At 39.1% G+C, this 20,335-nt stretch overlaps 1 protein-coding gene across 1 annotated transcript in view; it reads right to left on the minus strand.

Moving 5' to 3' along the window:
- LOC118821855 (multidrug resistance-associated protein 1-like) overlaps positions 1–2,743 on the minus strand; it is a 73,967-nt gene extending 71,224 nt beyond the window's left edge. The window contains exon 1 of the mRNA XM_036590604.1: positions 2,299–2,743. Coding sequence (XP_036446497.1) covers positions 2,299–2,340 — 42 coding nt within the window. The 5' untranslated portion in view covers positions 2,341–2,743. The remainder of the gene's footprint in view (positions 1–2,298) is intronic.
- Positions 2,744–20,335: the final 17,592 nt, after the last annotated feature.

Here is a 20,335-nt window from a genome sequence, read left to right on the forward strand (position 1 = left end):
ATACAAACAGGACCGAACGACAAATTCAGCAGCACAACTGGAGCAGGCAGAGGAGCACATTTATAACCGTGTTTTGTTTAAATTGGAAAATAAAGCTAAAAAATGAATGAATCATTTCGTCACTGTGGGTTAAATCAGTAGGTGAGCTAATGCCAGTGCTGAGTTTAAAAGCTAAGTCAAAGTTTAGTAGCAAAGTAAAACAAAACACAATAGACACACTAAAGTGAGTGAGAAGGCCTGAGTTGTCAGTTTTACCAGGTTTACTAGCTGCCTTATATTTACATTCACTGACCACTAAATACCCAGTAGGTCTACAGTGTGATAGTATAGTAAAAGAGCATATTGAATAGTGTATAGTGTAAGAGTATAGCGTATAGTGCCTGGTTTAGTGAGATATATAGATATATTGTGTAGTGTAAATGTGTAGTGTATACTGTATAAGGTAAGATCATAGCGTATGTTGTATAGTGTGAGAGTACAGTCTATACTGAATAATGTGAGTGTATAATGGATATTGTAGAGTGTGAGTGTACAGTGTATATTGTGTGGTGTATTATAGTGTATATTGTTTAGTGTGAATGTATAGTGAATATTGTATAGTGTGAGTGTATAGTGTATATTATACACTGTATAGTGGAGGTTAGATTACAGTATATATTGTGTAGTGTGAGAGTATAGGGTATATTGTATAGTTTAAAAGTATAGTGTATATTGTATAGAGTGAGTATATAGTGTATATTGTACAGTGTGAGTGTATAGTGTATATTGTAGTGTGAGTGTATAGTGTATATTGTATAGTGTGAGTGTATAGTGTATATTGTACAGTGTGAGTGTATAGTGTATATTGTAGTGAGAGTATAGTGTATATTGTATAGAGTGAGTATATAGTGTATATTGTATAGTGTGAGTGTATAGTGTATATTGTATAGTGTGAGTGTACAGTGTATATTGTATAGTGTGAGTGTATAGTGTATATTGTATAGTGTGAGTGTATAGTGTATATTGTATAGTGTGAGTATATAGTATATATTGTATAATGTGAGTGTATAGTGTATATTGTATAGTGTGAGTGTATATTGTATAGTGTGAGTATATAGTATATATTGTATAGTGTGAGTGTATAGTGTATATTGTATAATGTGAGTGTATAGTGTATATTGTATAGAGTGAGTATATAGTGTATATTGTATAGTGTGAGTGTATAGTGTATATTGTATAGTGTGAGAGTATAGTGTATATTGTATAGTGTGAGTGTATAGTGTATATTGTATAGTGTGAGTGTATGGTGTATATTGTATAGAGTGAGTATATAGTGTATACTGTATAGTGTGAGTGTATAGTGTATATTGTATAGAGTGAGTGTATAGTGTATATTGTATAGCGTGAGTATATAGTGTATACTGTATAGTGTGAGTGTATAGTGTATATTGTATAGAGTGAGTATATAGTGTATATTGTATAGCGTGAGTATATAGTGTATACTGTATAGTGTGAGTATATAGTGTATATTGTATAGAGTGAGTATATAGTGTATATTGTATAGCGTGACGTTCCCAAACTGAGATGCAGGGTTTGTTTTTCTTTCGAATCTCCTACGCTGTGATCGCTGCTGCACTATCGATCTGTGAGTAAACGTCTACAAACACATGAGGCTGTTTTCACACCGACAGCTGAAAACCTGCAAATAAGTAGTCTGTGGGGGTCAGAGAGGTGCAGTGGGTTTGTCTGAGGCTGCACAAGCATCCATCTCCACTCCATTAGAAATATGGGCTGATAAAATAAATAGCAGGGGTATCAGGATCAACAGACTCACAGACACTGCAGTGAATGCTGGTCAGTGAATCACTGGATGAGAAATCTATGACTCACAGAAGCAGGCAGTTAAAAAAATGTTAAAAACACAACGATCTCTTCCCGGAATCAAACACACACACACACACACACATATTACCTAACCAATTATCGATCTTTAAATTAATAACATTTCTCAATCTTTTTCACACAACTTTAACCTGCAGGCTTATTATATTATTATGCGGATATAATATTAATATTAAGATTATCCATTAAATAGCATGAATTATTCAGTATCTGCTTTGCTTTGTTCAGCATCTATACATTTATCCAGCATTGAATATGAATTATTCATGATCTACTATGAAACTATTGTGCTTCGAGTTTGAGGGGTTACATTACTGGTGTGATTTCAATATTCAATATTTTAATATGAGTTGTACTAAAGCGATTATATCAACTGCAAAAACATGAAAAATCTTTCTGTGCATCTCTGTAACTCACCCAGAGAGGGTCCAGGCCGCTGAGGGTGCAGAGGTCATCCATCCAGAGTCCTTCTCTTCTCCTCCTGCCCGCTCTTCTCCACTTTACACACTTTCCTCTTTAATGTACTCACGTTTTCTCCACTGAACCCACTGAGCAGCAGCTCTGAGTCTGAATCAGTCGCTGTGGGTTGATTAGTTTCAGTTCAGTTCCACAGCTGAGATTCTCTCTCTCTCTCTCTCTCTCTCTCTCTCTCTCTCCCTCTCTCTCTCTCTCTCTCTCTGAGCTCAGGTTGGTGCTGCTGTCCTGTTTAAGACTGTCTCTCTCTCTCCTCCTTCTGAAGGTGGGTGCAAGTTTTGCCCCTTTTGGACCACCTCTCTCTCTCTCTCTCTCTCTCTCTCTCTCTCTCCTCTTCTCTTCTATTTTCTCTCTCTTTCTCCTTTTCCTTTTCTTCTTTTACTCTCCCTCCTGTTTGCTTTCTTCCCCTCTCTCTTTCTCTCTCTCTCTCTTTATTTCCCTCTTTTCTCTCCTCTGTTTGCTTTCTCTTCTTCTATTTTTCTTATCTCTCTTTCTCTTTTTATTTCTCTCATTTAACTCTCTCTCTCCTTCTGTTTGTTTTCTCTCTCTCTCTCTCTCTCTCTCTCTCTCTCTCTCTCTCTCTCACATGTGCCAGAGGCCACTACACCACAGACACAGTCAAAGCCACACCCACACCCTGCTCTCACTTTCAGATTCAGCCTCTCTCTCTCTCTCTCTCTCTCTCTCTCTCTCTCTCTCTCCCCCACCCCACCCCCCACTCGGAGCAGGGGAAAGTGTTTTGAAGGTGGTGTGATTTAAGCACTCTTAGGAACTTTTAGGAGTTTTCACTGAGAGAGTGTGACTCTGTACTGTATCACTGTAGTGTTGTATGAGCTGCACGCAGAGAGATCAGTAATAACTCACTCCATTCACTCGGTTCCCTGTGTTTAAGTAAGAGTCCTGCAGTCAGGACCCCTCAGTGCCCCCAGGGATTAATGATGTCTAATCATATCAACATCATGCTCTGTATTTAAACTCTACACAAGAAGCACAAGTGTTGTAGTTACACTCTTGTTTCATTGTTAAATTTTGGGGTAATGCTTTATTTTTTTTTCATCACCACCACTGTAAAGACATCTGAACCATTTCACACCAAACCACTCTGAATCCCTCTGTTTACATCTCACACACTGAATTGTGGAGAACTTTTTTAAAAATCAGTGGAATTTCTCTTTAAAGTCGCTGAATTTGGTCATAAGTAGGGCATATTATACTGCGTCTGGATACTTTTGGACATACAGCGTATATTACATTGAAATTTTTGTCACCCAGCTGTGTTGAGTATATTTGTATATTTTATTCATATGGAAATGAAGTGCAGCTAAATTCAATACATCCCTGCATTCAGTGTGGTCAGGCTTCAAGCCAAAGTCCACTCTGAATAACTTTGTTTACATCACCCGCTGAATTATGCAGAAATGTTTACAAATCAGTAAAACTATGCTTTAACCTCAGTTACCCCCAACAACCGTCCAGTTTTGGCTCCATAAACATGTTAGTGTCCATAATATCATGAACATTCTCTTGATTGTTTTTACAAAGTCAGTGTTGAGTCCACGGGGCAGTCGTGGGCTGGAGGTTAGGGAACCAGCCTTGTGACCGGAAGGTCGCTGGTTCAGTACATGACTGAAGTGCCCTTGAGCAAGGCACCTAACCCCCAACTGCTCCCCGGGTGCTGTGGATAGGGCTGCTCACTGCTCTGGGCAGATGTGCTCGCTGCCCTCTAGTGTGTGTGTTCTCTAGTGTGTATCTGGGTGTTTCACTGCACTGATGGGTTAAATGGGGGTGTCTAATTCCTCTGTGTGTAAAACACAGTTGGCCATGGTTCTGAAATCAATTCAATTCAGACTTGTGTCCTGTGGTGACCAGTCTATGGCCTGTATGACAGTCTGTGGTCCATTAAGGACTCTGTACTGTCTGTGTGATTGCGGTTGTTTTGTGTTGTTTTGCTCTTTAATGAACTGCACAGCCGTTTGTCAGATCCGTCCACGTGACTCATTTCCCTGAATCTTCACCAGCACCTGACTGAAAATGAGGCATGCTGGGAAAGGGGTTCTGAGACGTATGGCGGGTTTTCTATAACTGAGCAAACCCAGCTTCAGGCTATTTAATACATCGTTTATCACCTCATAGACACAAAATTTGTTTTTCATGAACATTTCATGCAACACAGAATCAACCAGAGGATAAAAGTTTGTGAACTAACTTTAATTTGGCTGTGAAATTCTATGTCGTTGCTAAGGTAGTTGCTATGTGATCTCAGGTTGTTGCTAAGGTGTTGCTAGGCTTATGAGATGGTATCCCAGGTGGTTTCTAAGGTGTTGGCAGGCCATTGCTATGATAATCCAGGTGTTTGCTAAAGTGTTGCTAGACTATTGTTTTATATTCCTAGGTGGTTGCTAATGTGTTGCTAGGTCGTTTATATGGTATCCCAGGTGGTTGCTAAGGTGTTGCTAGGCCATTGCTATGCTATCCCAGGTGGGTGCTAAAGTGTTGCTAGGCATTTTTCTTTGTAATCCCAGGTGGTTGCTAATGTTTAGCTTGGTCTTTGTTATGGTATCCCAGGTGGTTGCTAATGAATTGCTAGGCTAGTGTTATGATATCCCAATTGGTTGCTAAGGTGTTGCTAGGCCATTGCTATGGTATCCCAGATGATTGCTAAGGTGTTGCTAAGCCAGTGTTATGGTATCCCAGGTGGTTGCTAAGGTGTTGCTAGGCCGCTGCTATGTGTATGTATATCTCCTGTAAAGTTACCATTTTGGAGATACAAGGTTTTGTTGCATTCATGAATATTTTATGTTATATATTATAAACGACAGCAGTGTTATATACAGGAAGCCAGAACCAGTTACATATTCACTTAACCCTTAAATTGCCAGGACTCCACTGGCTGGTCCAGGCCTCCATTCCTCAGTCATATAACTTAAGAATAACTCAGTTTGCAGTGTTTTCCATGCTTATGAATGATAAGCCTCAGGATGTGATACGCCCGGGAGGGTAAGGGGTTAAATTGTAAATATCGTTGTTATGGTCTCTGTTATTTAATAGCAGAATCAGGCTGAGGACGAAGGAGAGTTTAAATCTGTTGCATAATATGTTGAGAAGTCAGCGGGTTCTGTACAGTATATGATTACCTGGTAATGCAGCATCTGCCTGTATGTGTAACAGTGTGCATGAGAGTGAGCTTGAGTTTGTGTGTGTGAGAGTGTTTAATATTACTTATAGGAACTTATATATCACTGCTGTCGGAAGAAAACCTCATATCTCCAAAATAGTAACTTTACAGGAGAAGGAAAAAACATGCTTTACTTTTAATGTAAGTCAATGGAACCAGACGTCTTTCCAAGTCATTTTGAGCCGTTTCTTTCGGTCCATTCATCATGAAATTTACACACACTGTAAAGGGCAGCAGGCATTTTCAAATTACGTCAAAAACTGACATAAAATCGTAAAAAATTAAAACATAAAATCTGGCCTGTGCAAAAGTTATGGCGCATAACTTTTCTGATATGTTAATCTCAGCAAATAAATAGAAATTGTGCATTAAAAATGTCTTTTCTCTGTAGAGGATGTGTTAACTTATTGTCACTTTTCACTATTTTCACTCAAAATAAACAACAGCATGTAATTTGACTGGTGTTCAGGCTTTTTGCTTGTAACTGTACACAGAAAACACATACGGGACATATGGATGAGCCCATGTCCTGACAAGGTATAAAACATGTGCATGTGTCCTGGTGAAGGAGCTGCGCAGCTGTGCAGCTGTGCAGTTGTGCAGGGCGTGACTGAATCAGAGACGTTCAGCAAGTCAAACAGGGGGATTTTGGTTGCATAATGGAAAATTACTCCCCTCCATAATGAGAAACGTGGGCTTACACTGGCACAGCGACGCCATCAGAACAGGACCATCTGGAAAAAATGACGGAAAAACGTTTTGGTTTTAATGTGCTCGGGTTCACTCTGTGTCACCGTGATTAACCGGCTTTATGGTGACAAACTGCCTGCTATTTTTACTCATTATGAATATGATGAAGCCTGTTTTGACACTTTGTTCAGACGACACTTGATTTTTTATTTTTTTTTATTGAGAAATTATCTTTGCTGAAAATAGTTTAATAGTTTAATAGTGAATAGTGGAATAAAAAATAAAATAAAAAGGTCTTACATGACTGGAAACAAGAATATTCCTGACGTTTTCTGCTGTTTGTTGCCAGCACTGCTTTGCCTCAGCAGCGGAAGATTGGATGGTATCTGTAAACCAGGCTTTGCCTTTTGAAGATAAGAACAATTACCTGCTCTTCAGTGGAGACACTTTAATCCAGTGTGAATCTGCAGTGTGTGTAGTTTATACAGTCTGACCGCAGTCATTTTGGAGCAGTCAAGTCTAATGGATGTGGCCCAAAATAGTGCACTATTTAGTGAATAGGCTATAGTTCTTGACATGGCCCAAAATAGTGCACTACATAGTAAATAGGCGACAGTTCTGGACATAGACTAAAATAGTTCACTATATAGCGCATAGGCTACAGTTCTGGAGATGGCCTAAAATAGTGCACTACATAGTAAATAGGCGACAGTTCTGGACATAGACTAAAATAGTTCACTATATAGCGCATAGGCTACAGTTCTGGAGATGGCCTAAAATAGTGCACTACATAGTGAATAGGCCACAGTTTTGGACATGGCCCAAAAAAGTGCATGACAGAGTGAATAGGCTACAGTTCTGGAGATGGCCCAAAATAGTGCACTATATAGTGAATAGGCTACAGTTCTGGAGATGGCCCAAAATAGTGCACTATATAGTGAATAGGCTACAGTTCTGGAGATGGCCCAAAATAGTACACTATATAGTGAACGGGCTACAGTTCTGGACATGGCCTAAAATAGTGCACTATATAGTGAAAAGGCTATAGTTCTGGACACGGCACAAAACACTGCACTACATAGTGAACGGGCTACAGTTCTGGACATGGCCTAAAATAGTGCACTAATATAGTGAAAAGGCTATAGTTCTGGACACGGCACAAAACAGTGCACTGTATAGTGAATAGGCTACAGTTCTGGACATGGCCTAAAATAGTGCACTAATATAGTGAATTGGCTATAGTTCTGGACACGGCACAAAACACTGCACTACATAGTGAACGGGCTACAGTTCTGTATATATACTAAAATAGTGCACTACATAGTGAATAGAACATGGTTTCAGACATGCAAGTTCTTCACAGTCAGATATCTCTGAAGAACCATCTGTTAAAAGGTTCTTTAGGGAACCAAAAATGGTTCTTTCAAGCAGAATGCGGCGTGTTGTTGTTGTCTGTATCCTGTGGCGCACTGCTGATGTGAACGTCCAGGAGATAACCTTTCAATCCAGGCTATCTAGAACCATTCAAATCACAAACATAACATGACACAACCTCTTCTGAGTGAATTATTGTCAATAATTAAATCTAATTTCTGGTCCCGTCCACCCAAAGGTGTGGAGAGAAAGTGCAGACTGTGAGTTCAGCCTGAGAAGTATGCAGCTCAGACCTCAAACAGGACGGGCGTATGTCTGGACCGTCTATGGGGAAGAGTGCTGAAACTGTTTAAGCTCCACAGTGTCCGCCTACACTCAGCACCTCGTAACGGGACGTGTCTCCAGGCCGTGTGGCGCGCTAATGTGTATGTTCCGGCTCGTTTTTAGCACAGCCAGCTCTGCGGGAGCGATAAATGCAGCGGTCTGACACCCAAAATGAACTCCAACCCCAACCTCAGCCTGCTGTCTAGTGGACACCTCTTTTAAAGTGAAGAAAACAGAAGTACACACTCTTAAAACGTTCTTTAAGGGTTCTTTAGCCAAGAAAATGGTTCCATATCGAACCATCAACACTCAAAGAACCTTTTGAATGGTTAAGGGTTCTTCAGATTGATGGAAAATGTGCATGAATGTGTTACAGATGGTTCCATATAGAACCTTTTTAAAAAGGGTTGTAAATAGTACCAAAAAGTGTTCTATTGTTACCATCGTAATAATAGAAGAACCGTGGTTAGTGCTACGTAGAATCATTTTTAAAAAGGTTCTTTGAGTGTTAATGGTTCTATATAGAGCCTAAAGAATCACTAAAGAACCCTTGAAGAACCATCATTTTGAAGTGCGTTGTAACAAGCTTGACATCGTAACAATAGAAGAACCCCTTTTTAGTGCTATTTAGAACCATTTTCAAAAAGGTTCTACGCAGAACCATTTACAGCACATTCTCCATCAATCTGAGGAACACGTTCATGATGCAAAGGATTCTTTGAGTGTTCAGGGTTCTATATAGAAACATTTTCTTTACTAAAGAACCCTTGAAAACCATCTTTTTGAAGTGTGTTGTTACAAGCTTGACATCATAACAATAGAAGAACCCCTTTTGGTGCTATATAGAGTCATTTTCAAAAAGGCTCTACAGCACATTCTTCATCAAACTCAAGAACCCTTTCATGATGCAAAGGGTTCTATGAGGCTATATGGAACCATTTTCTTACTGAACCCTTGAAGAACCATCATTTTTATGTATGTTGTTACAGGCTTGACATCGTAACAATAGAAGAACTCTTTTTTTGATGCTATATAGAACTATTTTCAAAAAGGTTCTATACAGAACCATCTACAGCACATTCTCCATCAATCTGAAGAACTCTTTAATGATGCAAAGAACGCTGTTACCATTTAAAAGGTTATTAGAGTGTTCAAGGTTCTATACAGAACCATTTTCTTTGGTAAAGAACTTATTCTTCATTCAGTTCACATCGGAGACTCGTGTGAAACGGCGTGCAGAGAGTTTACAGCTGCTGAAGCTGCTGCAGCGGGTTTGGAAAGTAGTGATGAAGATAACGGAGCGTTTAGATATGAAACATATGAGGATCATAATATATGAAGAGCCTTTGAAGGAGAGTTTAAGAAGAGATGATCGAATCGAGAGAATGACCTCAGACCCCAGAGGGTTAAGTGCTTTTTTCAAAGAGATGGGTCGTCTGTGTGGGACTCAGACATCCAGTGGAAATTTGTCCCACCACACAGAGAATAGTCTTGATGCTGGTCTTCCATGCCTCCTGCAGCATGAAGGGTCGAGCCGAGCCACATCTGAAGCTCAAAGGGCTCAATGTGTGCAACGAGATGGGAGCCAGTGAAAGGGAACGCAGTAGTGGAGTGACATGAGCGACTTAGGAAGGTGGAAGACGAGCCGCACTGCTGCGTTCAGGATCAGCTGAAGGGCTTCATGGCCCACATAGGTAGACCAGCCAGGAGCGAGTTGCAGATGAACTGGGACTCTGCTGTGTGTGAAATGTTGTTGAGCTGCTAGTGAGCAATGAGGGGTGGAAGGGGAGAGGTGAGAACCCCCTGCTGTGAAAAACTACTCACGCCTCTCCACAAAGACGGCTGTGCTGAGATAAAGCCGGCTGCTTTATTCATATGAAACAATCCTGTACAACTGACACAATAAACACACAGCACTCAAACACAACAACAACACTTATGAATGCTGACTCGCTCGCTCACCTTCTGTCAAAACACACAACCCCGTTTCCAAAAACGCTGTGAAAAATGTAAATAAAAACAAAATGCAATGATGTGTAGATCATTTAAACCCTGTATTTCATTGAAACTGCTTCAAAGACAACAAATCAAATGTTGAACATTTTATTGTTCATTGAAAAATATATGCCCATTTTGAATTTGATGCCAAAAGAAGTTCTAAAAAAGTTTGTGTAATGCTAAAAAAAAACACCTAGTGGTTGATTGGCAATAGGTAAGTAACATGATTGGGTATAAAAAAAATAGTGCAACAATTCAAGAATAACGTTTCTCAACATAAAATAGCAAATAACTTTTGCTTTTCATCATCTACAGTTCATAATAACATTAAAAGATTCAGAGAATCTGGAGAAATCTCTGTATGTAAGGGACGAGGTCAAAAACCAGTATTTGCTGGCTGTGATCTTTGGGCCCTCAGGCAGCACTGCATTAAAAACAGACATGATTCTGTAGTGGAAATCACTGCATGGGCTCAGAAACACTTCTGAAAACCACTGTCTGTGAAAACAGTTCATCACTGCATCCACAAATGCAAGTTAAAACTCTAAAATGCGAAGAAAAAACCAAATATAAACAGGATCCAGAAATGCTGCCACCTTCTCTGGGCCTGAGTTCATTTAAAATGGACAGAGGTGAAGTGGAAAAGTGTCCTGTGGTCCGACGAATCAACATTTGAAGTTCTTTTTGGAAATCATGGACACTGTGTCCTCCGGGCTAAAGACCACTCAGCTTGTTATCAGTGCACAGTTCTAAAGCCAGTATTCATGATGGTGTAGGGGGCATTAGTGCACATGGCATGGGTGACGTGCTCATCTGTGAAGGCACCATTAATGCTGAACAATATATACATGTTTTCGCAACATATGCTGCCATCCAGACAACGTCTTTTTCAGGGAAAGCCTTGATTATTTCAGCAAGACAATGTAAAACCACATTCTGCATGTATTACAGCAGCATTGTTCCGTATTAAACGAGCCCGGGTGCTAAACTGACCTGCCTGCAGTCCAGATCTGTCACCACTGAAAACATTTGCCGCATTATGAAATGAAAAATACGACAAAGGAGACCAAGAAACTGTTGAGCAGCTGAAATCCTGTATCAAACAAGAACAGAAAAACATTTCACTTTCTAAACTACAGCAGTGTCTCCTCAGTTCCCAAACACTAACAGAGTGTTGTTTAAAGAAGAGATGAAACACAGTGGTAAACAGGCCCCCGTCCCAACTTTTCGGGAACATGTTGTTGGCATCAAATTCAAAATGGGCATTTATTTTTCAGAAAACAATCAAATTTCTCAGTTTCAACATTTAATATGTTGTCTTTGTAGTATTTCCCTTCAAAAATATGGTTTACATGATTTGTACATCATTGCATTCTGTTTTTATTCGCATTCTGCACAGCGTCCCAACTTTTTTGGAAGTGGGGTTGTATATTTCATCAACAGTACTGAAGAAAAAGTGTCCAGCGCAGAAACTGAGCGAGCTCTAAAAAAGGCAGAAACTGCATTATATGGCCGCTGTGAAAAGGCGTTTACCACACTGGACAAAGCTTCCTGGTTTGTTTGGGGTATTTTGGTGAGGTCAGTCTTACGATGTTAGTTCAGGGTGCAGCACTGTTAACTTGCATGTAGTAATAGTCATCTTTTGGCACCTTAACGACCTCATTCAGAGGAAAAATGCCTGTATGATAAACTGTGTCAACTTCGGATCATTTTTGGTCACCACAGGTCTTTTTTGTTATGCAGCTTAAACGTTCTGTGTAATTTTCGGATAAATATTCCTCGCGCGCCAAATCACGTCTGGTTAAAGACGTCCCAGCTTATAAACAGAGTCACGTTGAGTTTTGCCATCAACTCTCTAAAGCGCTGACTTCAAACACTAAGCTAGTTTTGTTTGATGTTGATAGGCTAAGTTATAACAGAGATAGGATCATATAAATTTGATATAAAAATCACATTTGCGCATGTATAAAAGTACGCAAAATGGGACGGTGTTGCATTTATCTTCTTCATTTTTTGTCATCCCTGCTGAAAATAGACCACTACGATTCCATATTTAGGTCCCATTAGGAAACCATCACAGAATACCATTAGTGACTATTGGACACCAGCAGGAACCAGAACAAACTTGTAACAGTTTCTGTGATTTTATTCAGCTGGGATATGAAGAAATGAAAAAAAAAATCTACATCTGCCTTTTTCATATTTGATTTTATGTATTTTGTGATTTTTTTTGGGTCCAATATTTTGATACAGTGTGTCAAAGTGAAAAAATAAAAAGATAGGTCATATAAGTGATGCTGTGTTGAAAAATATAAACTTTGGAAAGATAAAATAATAATAATAATAATAATAATAATAATAATAGTTTTTATGCAGTATATAAAGGCAAAATCAAAAATAGTCAAAACCGGCCAAAATAGCCAAAGACTCACAAAGGATATGATTTCTGCTCTTCTATGATGCTGAAAAATTAATAATTTGTGCTTTAATGGCTGATTTGACTGAAAATGAAATAACTGTAGGGGGGCTCTGACTTTTGCACAGCACTGTAGTGTTGTTTTAAGTGTGTTGTGTTGTATTATTTCTTGTTTTTCCTGTTTATCTCTCTTATACAGTCTAAAAGGGACAGCGACCCAATTCACTTCAGCTAGAAGCTGTGTTTACATTAGATCTGTCACATTTGCATGTTTATGTTTTGTCCCTGATAAACAAACAAACATAGTGTGAAAATGTCGGTGACAGTAAATGAAGTGATGAAGCTGACGATGGTCTGCTGAAAGCTGGTGGAGATGTGCAGCTGCCCGCTGCTGGACCGCTGCCACCCACACACGCTCTCAATTGCAGTGTGTGTGTGTGTGGTTGGACGGGTGCTGGCCGCAGAAGCAGCCCTGTGTCTGCGCTAGACAGAGCGTCAGCCGGGCCGCGGCAAAACAGGCCCAGGACACGACACTTCCTCCGGCAGAAAAATCCCAGTCTAGTCAAAATAATGTTAGAACGCTGTTAGTTTGGGTTTGGGTTCTCAGACTGAGTGTAAATATAGAGCGAACAGAGGGACAGACAGCAGATTGTGTCTTAAAGGTGTTAATGTTGTGTGTAATGTATGTCTGGAGCTATGTGAGAGAGAAAAAAGGGATTTAAAGGGCCCACATTGTGGGAAACTGAATTTAAAAAGTTTCAGAAAACAACAGAAAATTATACAGAAGCCTCTAAAAATAATCTCATTCTTTTCAGTGTTTACTGAGTCGCTCTTTACCTTTATTACAGCTTCCATTCTTCTCAGGAGACTCACTTTCAGTTTGTCTGGTTAGCAAGACCAAACAAATTAAAACAAACTGGGTTCTAATGGTACATAAACATGGCACCGTGACAGATATCATGTATATTCAGCTTCTAGCCCCGAGGTCAGCGACCCAAATGTTAAGAAGAGCCATTTTGTCCTTTCCACAAAAATCAAACCACCTTAGGAGCCACAACACTTTATACCCATTTCACCATCTTGGCTGTAAATATGTCTCAGTATGTTCTGAGGAACTAATATAGGCTAAAAATATAAACAAAAACTCAGACATACATTGTTTTGTCAGCTTTAGATCAGCTATAGCCTCTTTTCTCGCATCTCCAGCAGGAAACTTTTCCTCAAAAGTAGATCAGTTTCTTGTAAAATGTCTCTCAACGTTTGATTTTTTACGAGGCTGAAGTCGCTTCTCATTCTCCAGCTTCTTGTTCTAATTTTCACGTTCCACCTTAAATGGTGCCTGAGGCGCCAGAATGTAACTGCTGCAACATTTAAGGTGGAACGGGACAATTCAAACAAGAAGCTGGCGAATGAGAAGCGACTTCAGCCTCGTGACTTTTTAGTGTTTGTCAGTTTCTCACTGCAGATTAAACGTATCAGGAAACCAGCTGGAGTGATTATAAACACTAATCAGTCCATTCATCTCCAAATTATCGATGTTCATCTTAAATCTCTCTCTTTGCCGTTTCGTAGCTACTAGCTAGGCGAGACTGTTGTCTGCGTTGCTATGGTGACCAGCAGTCTGCGCTGATCTTCAGGGTTAAAGGGTGAATCAGCAGTTCTACATTAACTCCAGAGTTTAAGACCATTTACTGTTAAACTGTGTTGAACGATCAGCAGAGCTTTATTTTACTGTAAAGGAGGATTATTTTATTTTTACCTACTGATCTGATTCAGCTGTGGAGCCACAACAGGACAGTAGAAAGAGCCACATGCAGCTCCGGAGACGGAGTTCTAGCCGATGCTGATTTAAACATTACCTGCCTTTTTCGGTTTATTAAACTATTCGTACATATTCAATGACTCTGCACTACTTTTACGATGCTTATAGTGCTTATATTGCCCCGAGTATTTAAGCCCCCTAGCCTTGTGGTCTGAGGCCTCCCGAGGCCCCTGACAGTCAGAGGCCCCAGGGCACTGGCCTCACTGCCCTGGTCAGTAATCCTTACCTGCATGCTTTCATAACCGTACACATTGGCACAGCGACAGAACACAACCAAGCCTGTAATAACTGCTGATGGTGAAGCTCGCAGAGACAGACTGGTGTCTTGTAAGTGTTATTTCGTCCTGTTTGGCCTGCGAGTTTCATCTTAGCAACAAAGTGAGTTGTGAATTATCGTGTTTTTATGTGCTTCTGAAGAGATGCTCTGCAGAAACCGGTGGTTAAACACATCCGTCCCACCCTGAGGAGTATAAAGGATTACTCATTCAGACGGAGCATTAGCCTATAATCGCCCTCAGGTGGGTTCTAATGGTTCATCTTCGCGTGCTTATCTTCTGCTTTTCCTTTTTTCTCGAGCTTTAGAGTCTCCTCAGTGAGCTGCAGGGGCTTTTCATGACAGAGACGCTCTGACAAAAGCCCAACCGCTCTATTATCTCTCACAGCTCCTGGACATGCAGCGCAGTAATCTTCCCAGACAATGAGAGAGGTGCGTGCAGGCGCTTTGAAGAGGGTGTATGGCGAGGACTTTCAGAGACAATGAGAAGCTTAACCAGAGCGTGGTTTGCAACGTGGCCACACGTACAGCTTCGGTGAGAGAAAGAGAAAAAAAGAGGCCGGATCTGAGAAAAAGTCTGGCTTTTTTTTGGAAAAAAAAGGCCTGTGGTGGTCAGGCCTGGTGGAAAATGTGGACTATTTTTAGCTCTTTGGTGAGTCCACTTCAAAAATAACACACAACATGAAACAGCTTGGACTTCAGAGAAGAAGCCTGACCACACTGAATGCAGGGATGAACTGAATTTACCTGCACATCATTTCCACATGAATAAAATACACAAATATACTCAGCACAGTTTTGACATTCAGATTTTTTTTTGCTTTTTGGCAATAAATACGTTGATGTAATATATACTGTATGTCCAAAAGAGCCATCTAATGACTGAATTCAGCTATTTTAAAGAGAAACTCCACTGATTTTTCAGAATTCCTGCATAATTTCAGTGTGTGAGGTGTAAACAGAGAGATTCAGAGTGGTTTGGTGTGAAATGGTTCAGATGTCTTTACAGTGGTGGTGATAGGAACCAGGGGTCGCCATGACTACAACACAAATATAGACATTTTATTTATTATCCAGAACCACCGGTGAACCTACACGAGTCTTCTGAGTTTATATGGAATGTTGATGATGGGAAAATAGTGGAAAATCTGAAATAATAAGTTTTCTTTGGGGACTATTTTGCCTCACAGCGCCCTGCATATTATGTATCCCTCCACCATGAATGGAGTTTAAGTTCTCTAAACTATCATAAAACAGTGTCTCAGTCATCAGGCAGTGAGTTCAGAACCATTTCATGTAGGAACTTTCTGTGAGGGAGCTTTTAGAGGTGGACGTCTGGTTCCTATCACCACCACTGTGAACAGTTCTGACTCGGTCAGTTTCTCTAGAATGAAGTGTTTCACACCAAACCACTCTGAACGACTCTGTTTACATCTTAACCACTTAGTTCTGCAGGAATTTTTAAGGAATTGGTGGAGTTCCCCTTTAAGGTGATACAAGTGTTACCCAGCTTGTATATTCTATACATAAAAGACTTTGGGCTGTGAAGCAGTGGAGCAGAAAAACAATCAATTAATCAATCAACCTTTATTTTTGCTCAGAAACACATTGAGGGTGCAGCCAAGCTTTTACAATGCAAGGAGATTGAAAAGGAATTAAAATAGAATTGTTTCAGGTAAACTAAATGAACTGAACTACATGAACAAATTAACATTAAAATCGACAAAATCAAGCAAGAAAAATGGAAAAAAGAAGGAATTAATTAATAAGAGGAACAAGAAAAAAAATGAAACCATGATATAGCCGTTACATGTATATGTAAAATGTGTTTATCAAATATCAAATTTCAGGTTTCTCAATTTGAAAATGTATGAAAATGATTTTTTAGCTTAATGCACTTTACTGTTTTGGATTATAGTTGGAAATGCAGAAATATATTTGAATTATACATCACATGTAGGACAATACGTGTCCATGTACAACCCCAATTCCAAAAAAAATTGGCTGTGTAAAATGTGAATAAATGTAAATAAAAACAGAATGCAGTGATTAGTGAATCTCATAGACCCACATTGTATTCACAATAGAACACAGAACACATATCAGATGTTTTTTATTAGTACCACTTACTTTTCCAGCCTTTTGTTGCCCCGTCCCAACTTTTCTGAGATGCGTTGCTGCCATAAAGTTCTAAATGAGTTCATGTTTTTCACGAAATGGTAAAATGCCTCACTTTCAACATCTGATATGTGTTCTATGTTCTATTGTGAGTAAAATATGGGTCTATGAGATTTGCAAATCATTGCATTTTGTTTTTATTTACATTTATTCACATTTTACACAGCGTCCCAACTTTTTTCGGATTTGAGGTTGTATTACTTATAAAAGTCCTAAATAAATAAACTTACAAGGCAAATATATTTATATAGCCCCTTTCATACACTGCTGTCATTCAAAAAACAAAAAGTAATCAAGAATAGAAATGAAAAACATATCAAAACAATAAAATAAAATAAATTAGAAATTAGATTCAGACAGATAAATAATCGGATTAAAACTGAAGGTTAGATTAGGATTAAAAAGTGTGCCGTTACAGAGGAAATAGGGGCTGGAATTGTGGGTCATGGCTCTGTGGCTATGTGGGTTGAACTGAGTTGAATATGCAAATAAAGACTGAAGTAAAATCCTTTTTTATCACAGTGAATGATAAAAGTTTTATTCCCTCACTACCACAGCCCACCTCAGCTTCACTTTCATGTCAACAGGCCCTCATTACGCTTCACAGTGCAGGTAAATTCCAGCGGCTGAACGCCTGCAGGCGCCTGCAGGTACCCACACGCAGCTGAACACAGTACAGTAGCGTAATCAACATAATCACATATTGGCATGAAACTAATCAAAACAATACACCATAAAGAGGCACCAGTAAACATCAGTGGAGCTGAAAAGCCGGTTTAGATGGTTCAGATCTGGGCCCGGCTGACTGTGCTCACCTTCCACGGCTGATTTTGTCATTGTTTGTTGTTTCTATTGAAAGAACATCATTATCATTATTAGACTAACTGCACCTATTTCTTCCTTTGCCTTTGATACTTAAGCACGTTTTGCACTTCATTTTCATCATTTATAGGTCTAATTTCTATATAACTATCTATATAAAATGATATGAATATCTATATAACATTTCTATATATCTATATAAAGTATTCTTTATCGCTGCTGTCAGAACAAAACCTTGTATCTCCAAAATGGTAACTTTACAGGAGAAGGAATAAAATACACAAATATACTCAGCACAGTTTTGACATTCAGTTTTTTTTTTGCTTTTTGGCAATAAATACGTTGATGTTATATATACTGTATGTCCAAAAGAGCCATCTAATGACTGAATTCAGCTATTTTAAAGAGAAACTCCACTGATTTTTCAAAATTCCTGCATAATTTCAGTGTGTGAGGTGTAAACAGAGAGGTTCAGGGAGGTTTGGTGTGAAATGGTTCAGATGTCTTTACAGTGGTGGTGATAGGAACCAGGGGTCGCCATGACTACAACACAAATATAGACATTTTATTTATTATCCAGAACCACCAGTGAACCTACACAAGTCTTCTGAGTTTATATGGAATGTTGATGATGGGAAATAGTGGAAAATCTGAAATAATAAGTTTTCTTTGGGGACTATTTTGCCTCACAGCACCCTGCATGTTATGTATCCCTCCACCATGAATGGAGTTTAAATTCTCTAAACTATCATAAAACAGTGTCTCAGTCATCAGGCAGTGAGTTCAGAACCATTTCATGTAGGAACCTCCTGTGAGGGAGCTTTTAGAGGTGGACGTCTGGTTCCTATCACCACCACTGTGAACAGTTCTGACGCGGTAAGTTTCTCTAGAATGAAGTGTTTCACACCAAACCACTCTGAACGACTCTGTTTACATCTTAACCACTTAGTTCTGCAGGAATTTTTAAGGAATTGGTGGAGTTCCCCTTTAAGGTGATACAAGTGTTACCCAGCTTGTATATTCTATACATAAAAGACCATTTTTCATTTTTTATAATTAAACAGGCTGTTTTTGTTACTTTGCTCTGTGAGGGTCAGTCAGGTTGTTCCACACCAAACTCACCCAGTCAGGCCTTTATGGAAAGGTATAAATGTATTTCTCCGTAAGGATATGATCTGATTTGAAAATGTTTATTTATATGCCTTTAAACGTGGTCTCTGACGCCACCTGCTGGTAAAACTTAGCTACTATTCTCAGCATTTAGAAAAGTGTTTATTGTTAATTGTTAAATAACTTTACTGAACTGAAGAATCTTCCTAGACTGTTATACAGAAAATGTATTGCATAATACATACATTTTGAAAGGATGTATGGCTCAGTGCTGCAATATATAAAGCAGAAACTGCCGTTTCAGGTTTTATTCATCTCACTAATTAGTCCTCCACAGCTCATTTTAAAGGGCCTGTATCATGGAAAACCTACAGTTCTCACTCACTGTTTTCTTTTTTCGTCACGTTTTTTAAAATAAGAGTAGATAAACATCGTCAGAACGTTCACTCCCCGCTCTGCTCGGTCAATATATGCAACCTAAGCTGCAAAACCAGCTTGAATTTAGCATATTTTGATGTCACAAAAACCAACACAATTACGAGTATCCACCTATTCAGCCTACAGCAGTTTAGCCCCGCCCCCTCACATGCTGAAGTTATGTGTCTCAGCCCAAATTGTTTTTTGAATGAGACAAAATCCAATCAGAACAGAGCTCGTTTACATAGATTGGCCTTGAATCAGAATCAGAATCTTTATCTGCCGAGAATCAGAAGAAATTTCTCTTAGTGTTTCAACAGAAAGTCCAGCAAAATGAAATGAGGAAGACGCTGTACTCTGCATGACGACTTTCATATGAATCCTTTACCGGTTTAGCCACAAAAGGCTTTAGAAAAGATTAACAGCTGAAATATAATAGAAAACAAATGTCGCACTGATGTTTTGTGTATGTGTGAAGCTCATTCCCAGCAGCGCGTATCATGAAAATAAAGAAAGTTCTTGAAAATTGGTCTAAAATGTGTTTTAGAACAAAACTCTTCATATAAATACAGTAAATAGGTGAACAGTAAGACGACCTGGGGAGTAAAACAGCTAAACGCACCAGAACCGTCTCTGTTCTATACAGTTAAGAGAGGCTGGAAAACATAAAACATCACATAAATAAATATGATTGTTTTTGTACACAAAAGCGCTCAGTTGTACGAAGCCCCTGAGGCAACAGGGTGGTTATTTAAGGTGTGGCCACAACTTACTATGATGAGACCACAAATTAATACATCGAGGCCACAATTTTACTGTGTTGAGGCCATAGTTTACTATATTGAGGCCACAATTTAATATACTAAGGCCATCATTTACTATATTGAGGCCACAAATTAATATATGTAGGCCACAAATGAATATATATATATATAGGACATAAACTTCTACATTGAGACCACATGTTACTATATTGAGGCCACAAGTTACTGTATTGAGGTCACAATTTACTATATTGAGGCTGAAATTTACTATGTTAACGCCACAAAATACTATATCTAGACCACAAGTTACTATATTATACTATATATATATATATATGTGTGTGTGTGTGTGTGTGTGTGTGTGTGTGTGTGTGAGGGCACAGATTACTGTCCTCGGGCCAGAAGTTATGAAAAACTTAACAAGTGGCCTCAATACAGTAACTTGTGGCCTTAATATAGTAATCTGTGGCCATGACTTATTAAAAAGTAATCACCATGTCACCTTAGGAGCTCCGTACAATTGTCATAAGTGAAGCTCAGGGGGAAAATGTAAAAATGTAGAATATGGGCCCTTTAAAGGTCCTTTAAAGAAGAGGTCGTGTTTTGTCCAGTAGAG

The sequence above is a fragment of the Colossoma macropomum genome, unplaced genomic scaffold, assembly GCF_904425465.1.
Source record: "Colossoma macropomum unplaced genomic scaffold, Colossoma_macropomum, whole genome shotgun sequence".
Taxonomy (NCBI): domain Eukaryota; kingdom Metazoa; phylum Chordata; class Actinopteri; order Characiformes; family Serrasalmidae; genus Colossoma; species Colossoma macropomum.